The 7,570-nt window shown below is 34.3% G+C and overlaps 1 protein-coding gene across 2 annotated transcripts; it reads right to left on the reverse strand.

The window, feature by feature from the left end:
* Positions 1 to 847: 847 nt before the first annotated feature.
* LOC110602420 (alpha,alpha-trehalose-phosphate synthase [UDP-forming] 5) lies at positions 848 to 6,721 on the reverse strand. Of its 2 annotated transcripts, none has more exons than XM_043951246.1 (4): positions 6,372 to 6,721; positions 3,478 to 5,495; positions 2,604 to 2,877; positions 848 to 1,448 (listed from the first exon to the last, which is right to left on the reverse strand). In XM_043951246.1, exons 2-4 carry the CDS (start codon positions 5,466 to 5,468, stop codon positions 1,131 to 1,133), a joined length of 2,583 nt encoding a protein of 860 aa, XP_043807181.1. In that variant the 5' UTR covers positions 5,469 to 5,495; positions 6,372 to 6,721; the 3' UTR covers positions 848 to 1,130. The 2 variants fall into 2 exon arrangements, with proteins under 2 accessions (XP_043807181.1, XP_043807180.1); XM_043951245.1 differs by having other exon boundaries at positions 3,478 to 5,542.
* Between the last annotated feature and the right edge of the window lie 849 nt (positions 6,722 to 7,570).

Genomic DNA, 7,570 nt, shown 5'->3' on the forward strand with positions numbered 1-7,570 from the left:
TTAAATAAGTCCATTAAAATATACATAACAAAGTTATTCCAAAATGCAATTCGATTTAAATGGGTATACAACCAAAACAGATGTTGCATGCTCCAAATGAGTTGGAGGTCGTGTATTGCATCTCTTTGTTTCTTTTTGACCCTTTTAATTCGTGTTCAAATCTTTTGGTAGGTCCTCATGCACTCCAAGCTTGATTATTCTATTGCTTACTGATTTATAAAGTATTATAAACAATTTCTCATGCATGTCCCTGTACTTTTCAAATATAGTTTTTTTTTTCCTCTCAAATACCTTATTTCTATATAATATAGAAATTTGATTTAATATGATTTGGAATAGGATTTCAACTTTTGTAGTTAGCGTGTTTAAAGAATGTTTCAATTTTTATGTGCTTCAAATTGTTAAAAAAGTATACTTCCTTATACACGTTTAAATTCCACCTTGCTCAAAATAATTTATTTTTGAATCGACAAAAAATAATCGATATACACGTACTCATCTCCAAGTCGTCCTTTTCGACTATTGTAGCGACAACTTGAATTTTTTGGAATAGACTATTGTAGCGACAACTGGAATTTTTTGGAATTGATTTGCAACCGTGCTTTCTATCTCATCTTCTTTGCTTTCTTCAAGAGGACAATGTTCAAATTTAGAATGCTTTCTTAGCTATGTTTAAATTTATTGAATTTTGTAATTAAAATTTTATTTCAATTAAAAGGGCAAGTTCAAGACTTTAATCACTTCAATTCGAAAAAATAAATAAACTAACAAAAAGAATTTTATCAAATTCAAAGTCTGAATTATTGTGCTCTAAGCGCTGACGTATAACGGTCATGGGACCTTAATAGATTCTAGAAACCTTTATCATTACCTTCAATAAAAACATATGTATATATATGAACAAACAGATAATTTCTAGAAGAGACTAAGAGGCACCATCAGTTTGAGAAAACTATAATTACTATGCAACATAATTTGGACAAAAATAAATAAACATGCCAAAGACCTAAAACCACCAAACCTCAATTTCACCCCCAACCATATAAAACCCCAAAAGTCTAGACTACACGAAATACTCAAATCACATAAACAATCAATAAACACAGGAAGATCCAATGAGTTACTCTGTATCAATGATCAGTCTTTGCGCCGATTGGTGGAGAGCTTCGGGCAGCCAGCTCTGAAGCATTGGCCAGGCCTTCCAGCATTCTCAAAATCTCAGACGTGTCTTCCAAGTAGTACTTAGCCTTGCTAGGTTTTTGGCCAACAGTGCAAGCAAAAACTTCAGCAACTGGGGAAAGAGAGGGGCCTGCCCTTGCACTCATTATCACCTCAAACATGTCTTCATCAGATCGGTCATCCCCAATGCACAGAACAAAATCAGGAAGCATTCCTTTCTTTTGCATTGTTTCCAGGAGACACTGCGCCACCAGACCTTTGTTCACCCCCTGCCAAGTGGTAACACAATATCGATCACAAGTATTAGAAATTGGATATCTAAAGCTGCACTGTAGCACAAGCAGTTAATATGACCTTGTGAAATGATGTAAATGAGGAGAAATTAGACAAGTAAAGAATACTTGTGTATTGTAAACAGACAAATAATACAAGAAGTTGGGTTTTCAGAAATGTTCGCCGGAGTGAATTACGGAAAGTGAACTTAATTAAAACAGTTTAGGCTTCAAATCTGAGCTTCACAACCTAGGACTGATTGCCTCTCACACCTCAAAGAATTTTTTTTTTTTTAAATTAATAAAAGGCACCGTATAATTTCCCCAATAAAGTCTACTTTAAAACTGAACCATTGCCCTAAGCTTCTTGAGTATTCGACCATGAATCTCTTGACTTTCATGGCTTCATGAAAGCTAACACGACCAATCTCACATGCGATATATCAACAAAATGTAATGTAAGTAATGGGTTTGCTACAGTATTGACGTGTATACTCAATAATTAAAAAAGAAAATTAATACTTAGTCTTTATAGTATGACAAAACTCATTAGTTGGTCCCTCTATTTTGAAAAGTGTATTGAAACATTTTTGATGTTTTAAAAAGTCTACTAATTAGTCTCTCTATTAATTTTAGCTGTTAACTATTTTACTGTTTAGTTCCTATGCTTTTGAAAAATTCATTAGTTAGTTCCTCATATTTTAAAAAAATCTACTAATAAGTCCATCCATATCAGGAACATTTTAGACTTTTTTGCAATATTTAACAGCTAAAATTAATGGAGAGACTAATTAGTAGACTTTTTAAAAGTCAATACGTTTTAATACATTTTTCAAAATAGGGAGACCAACTAGTGAGTTGTCATGCCACATGGACTAAATAATTAATTTCCCTAATAAAAATTCAGCAATGACTGCCTTAGTACAGAGAAAACCAAAATGTAACTACAAGATGAGTATAGCCAATGTGGAAATACATTGTTATATAAACCATAACTATAAGATGAGCATTGTGTGGTCTTAGTGATTTAAGATGACGTAAGCAAATATGCATACAGCAGATTTCCTTTTTGATTATTTGGAAGAGAAGATACAGGATTGGAATAAGAAAAAGTCGTATCAATGAAGACTGAGAAGTTACTGTAGCACTAACCTGAGGTTTAACTTCTACTATGTGTTGGCCACTCTTGACTGAAACTGGCTCATTTGTAAGAACACTTTCTAGATGATCTAGAAGCTCCTTAGCCTGGCACGAACCAAAATCTGGATCTGCATATTGGTAATTCCATACTAGAGCACTCTCTTTGGTCTCAATGGCCGAACCATCAGTTGTTTCAGTATATAATTTCATTACTGGCTCAGCAATCTGTTTCCAATCAAAATCTGGCACTGAGACACATGTTTCCCAATCTACATCATGATTTGGCCTGTACATGAAGATAAACTCAACTTGCAGAGTAAATAAACAATTATAACATCTTTTAGTTCATGTGTTAATCTTACGTTAACAGTTAATATCTCAATCCCACATGCCTTTTTTCTTGATCTTATAATAGGAATTCAATTTAGTATTTGGAGGTTTTCCTTTTGGAGGTCAGAAACCTGTAAAAAGTGGCATCATTTGTAAATGTTGATTTCAAACATCTTCATATTTTTTATTCCAAAGCAGACAAATCAACTATCTGAATTCAGTGGCAATTGAATTAGAACTTGTAACAGATGCTGTCCAATTACTTATTCAATAGCTTCTTGATGTGCTTCAGTATTTGCATCCAATTCCAACATATCATGTTTAAGAATTATAAGGATTGTTGGGAATATTAAGAAATCAAATTGTTTCACCATGTTTTTACATTGCAAACATTACAAGTATAATATTGGAGCCCAGCACAAAATTTTGCCCTTTTCTTCTACTGATAACTGAAATTTGAGCAGTAACTGAGATATTGGGAATCTAAAAGTAAACATTACATTTCTAAGTAGGAGAACAAGATTAGATAGAGAGAAAAGGGAGGAAAAAGTTGTACCTTACAAAATAACCATGCTCTGCTGCAATCCCAAGCTTTTCAGAAGAAGAAAACCATTCAGCTAAAGTCTCCTTGTCCTTCCCACTGACAACAAAAACCACATTCTTTGGGTCTCTACATAAATTGTTCAAGATTCCAACAGCCTCTGTGCTAGGAGCAGTACTAATCGAACCTGAAAGAATCATAGTTCCATCATAATCCAAAAGAATTGCACGATGCTTTGTCCTCTTATAAGCCGAAACAATGTGTTCAACTGAAAGTTTCCTGAAATTTGGGTCCAAAGCAATTACCCGAAAACCTAAACCAAATCCAATTCCCCAACACCTCCTCCTCACATGATCCCTGCAAGCCCTTTCAAGGTCCTGCAAAAAGCTACGAGCCCAATATGCAACATCATGCGTACTAACATACCTATAGTGCTTCTCATGTCGCATCTGCTTTTCTGGCTCAGGGATTACTAGAGCAGAATCCATAGCTTCAGCCACAGCATCAATGTTCCATGGATTTACTCGAATTGCCCCACTTAATGATGGAGAGCATCCAATAAACTCCGAAACAACCAGCATGCTCTTTTTTGGATCAAATGTGTTTAGCCCCAATGTCTCGTCCAGCTTATCATTTCCTTGCCGGCATATAACATACTCATAGGGTATTAAATTCATCCCATCCCTTACTGCAGTAACAAGACAACATTCTGCAATGACATAATAAGCAATGCGCTCATAAAATTGGAGTGGGGTATCAATTAAAACTACTGGAGCATATCCTGGTCTTCCAAATATCTCGTTAATCCTCCTCACAGTGGCCTTGGTTTCAGATTGAACCTCTTGCACATCACGTCCTCGGCCTCTTGCTGGGTTTGCAATTTGAACCAGAACAACTTCACCCCTCTTATCAGGATGTTGCAAGAGCAGTTGCTCCATGGCCAAAAGTTTCAAGCTGATTCCTTTAAAAATATCCATGTCATCAACGCCAAGAATGACAGTTTGACCTCTAAACTGATCATGTAACTCTGCAACCTTCGATTCTGTCTCAGGAAGATTCAACACTGATTGGAGTTGGCCTATATGAATCCCAACAGGCAGAATCTTTATGCTGACAGTGCGACCATAATACTCGAGACCTATGTAACCTCGCTTAGACTGATAAGAAAGACCAAGCATCCTACTACAGCAAGAGAGGAAGTGCCTTGCATAATCAAAAGTATGAAAGCCAATAAGGTCAGCATTGAGAAGTGCTCTCAGAAGTTCATCCCTAACAGGAAGAGTACGATATATTTCAGATGATGGAAATGGACTATGGAGGAAGAACCCAAGCTTTACTCTATTAAACCTCTTCCTCAAAAATGTCGGCAAAACCATCAAATGGTAGTCATGAACCCACACATAATCATCATCAGGGCTGATCACTTCCATTACTTTGTCTGCAAATATCTTGTTCACAGAAACATAAGCCTGCCAAAGTGACCTATCAAACCTGCCACCAAGATCTGGTGATAGAGGGAGCATGTAGTGAAATAAAGGCCACAAATGCTGTTTACAGAATCCATGATAGTATTTACTAAAAAGTTCAGGAGGGATAAAAGCCGGAACACATTTGAAAGATTCAAGCAATGTTTGGGCTACATCATCTTGCTCACTGGGGTCGACCTCTTCTTTAAGACAACCAACATAGATAACTTCTACATCTTCTCCAAGACCATCTCTGAGTTGTAAGAGAAGAGAATCTTCATCCCAGCTAAAGCACCATTCTCCATTTCCATCAGGACTTTGATGTACCCGAAGGGGAAGCTGGTTTCCCACAATGATCATCCGTTCTTGAGAGACAGATGAGGGAGCATCAGAGCCAACACTGTTGCTATTTTCGTCCTCTAGCTCAGATAATACTCCAGCAACAGTTGCCACTCTAGGGAGTCTCTTCCTCTCACGACCAAAAGTCGGGGACTCACCAGAAGCAAGATCCAAGAGGTTTGAGTATGACCTTGAAACCATCTTGAGAATCAACAAGGAATCTCTGATCTACACAAAGATAAATTGCTTTACTTGAATTGAAGAATTGTCACGGTCTGGAGGGGAGAAAAAAGGAAACAAGGAATCATACTAAATAGAATCAGTGCAAACAATGCAAGTTATGCTTGGAAGACTGCAAAGAGACTATTACTGTAAATTTCAAAACAACTGATTACTCCAAAAATCCACTTTCTCCTTATGTGGAACTTTGGAACTTTGGTGGAATGCAACATTATTCCTACGAACTCACTAAAAACCCAATAAAGCTTCTTAAAGTTATACTCTCACAACTCAAGAGACGGACTTGAGAACCAAAATAACGTATACAATCCTTATACTCGTCAACTGCACAAAAAATTAGTAATCTACCAGTTGTAGACTGAGGCTCTTCTCCTAAAATGGATCTCCCGCTCTCCAGAAAACCAAAGGATATTGAAACGAAAATTAAGAGATAGAAAACTCGCATGTTATAAAACCCAACACTAATTTTAGCATACTCCACGATAACTGAACTTTGAAGAAGTGCAGAAATTTTTAATAGAAATGGAATATACCCAGATTATAAATATAAGGAGGAAAAGAAAGGAGTGAAGAAATTACCTAAGTATCTAATCATATAAACCCAGAATATACATCAAAAGAGAGAAGAAGGTTTATTTCACACAGCAAGATTTATCAGAATTAACTACAAAAGATCCAATGCATAAACCTATTCATCTCTCATCTAATGGTGAAAAGAAACGAACTTCCAACATAGACAGGGACTCAATCAATTGAGCTCACAGAAACTCAACAAAGTAAGCAGAAAATGTACAAGGATAATAGAAAGTGAATGCAAGATACAAAACCATGTGGCGATGAAGAAGAAAATGTAAAAGAATTTACCTTTCAGATGGGAAGCCAAGATTCTTCTCTTTTCTTCTTTGCCTCCTTCCCTGTTTATTACAGGAGAGGGAGAGAGAGAGTGGCAGTAACAGAACTTTTGCTTAGCCTTTTCAGCTGTCAAACAAGTTCTGATTTGTAGGAATTGTAGCCTTTTTCTTTTCTTTTCTTCTTTGCGTTAGATATCAGACAATAACAAATGGGATATCTTTGTAGAAAGCATTTGATTCTCTGAAACCTCACTCACTCACACACACACAGAGACACAGACACTCTCTCTCTCTCTCTCTCTCTCTCTCTAACCTGTGCGAGTAATGGTGATGAGTGATGACACAAGGAAAAGAAAATAGTAACTCCAACTTCTTTATTAACCATGGTTGGTTTTTAGTTGATGAATTATTAATTATGATTAGAGACTAAACTCCTGAAACTTTGTTCTACCAAACCCAACTTCACCATTGTTGTTTCATCCAAAGATGCAATGCTCACCGTGATGCACACTTCCCAACATGTTTTCAACTATCTTTTTTTTTTTTTTTTTTTTTTTTGGCTTTTGTGATCATGTACCATTTTTCCATTATTCAAATATTAAAGTCTTTCCTGCATTTAATAATTCTATACCCTCGAATGTTTTAGTTTTAATAATTACTTTATTTTTAAAATTAATTATAAATTTACAAAATAATGTACTTTTTCCAATAAATATAAAAAAAAATAAAATATAAGAAATTTAAACAATCACTAAAAAGTTTAACTTTTAACTTAATTAATTTATTTAAAATAAAATATATTAAATTCTTATAAGTAATTAATATATACCTTGTGTAATAGATTTAGAAAATAGTTTACAAATTATTTTTATTTTAATTATTAATGAATAAATAAAATAGTTTACAAATTTATAAATAAATAAAATTTAATTAAAATTTATGAATGTTTATATTTAAATTTAATAAAAATTTTAAAAAAATCATTCACTTAAAAAAATTAAAAGGAATCCAGATTTTCCCTTATTTTTAATCAACAAAAACACTAAATAGTAACCTAAGATTTCCTTTAAAAATGATGATAGGTGATATTCTACATATAAAATAAATAATAAAAATAATAAAACAAAATGAAAATTTAAACTATACAAAATAGTTTTATATTTTCTTAATACAATTAAGAAAAAAAGCTATAAGAATATAAAAATTATAATA

Source organism: Manihot esculenta, chromosome 15 (genome assembly GCF_001659605.2).
Source record: "Manihot esculenta cultivar AM560-2 chromosome 15, M.esculenta_v8, whole genome shotgun sequence".
NCBI classification, from domain to species: domain Eukaryota; kingdom Viridiplantae; phylum Streptophyta; class Magnoliopsida; order Malpighiales; family Euphorbiaceae; genus Manihot; species Manihot esculenta.

Coding starts and splice junctions, on each gene's coding strand:
- LOC110602420 (XM_043951246.1), bottom strand. CDS start 5,468: ATGGTTTCAAGGTCATACTCAAACCTCTTGGATCTTGCTTCTGGTGAG. Junction 2,878..3,477: donor GAGCATGGTTATTTTGTAAG/GTACAACTTTTT, acceptor CTTCATGTACAG/GCCAAATCATGATGTAGATT. Junction 1,449..2,603: donor TAGTAGAAGTTAAACCTCAG/GTTAGTGCTACA, acceptor ACCACTTGGCAG/GGGGTGAACAAAGGTCTGGT.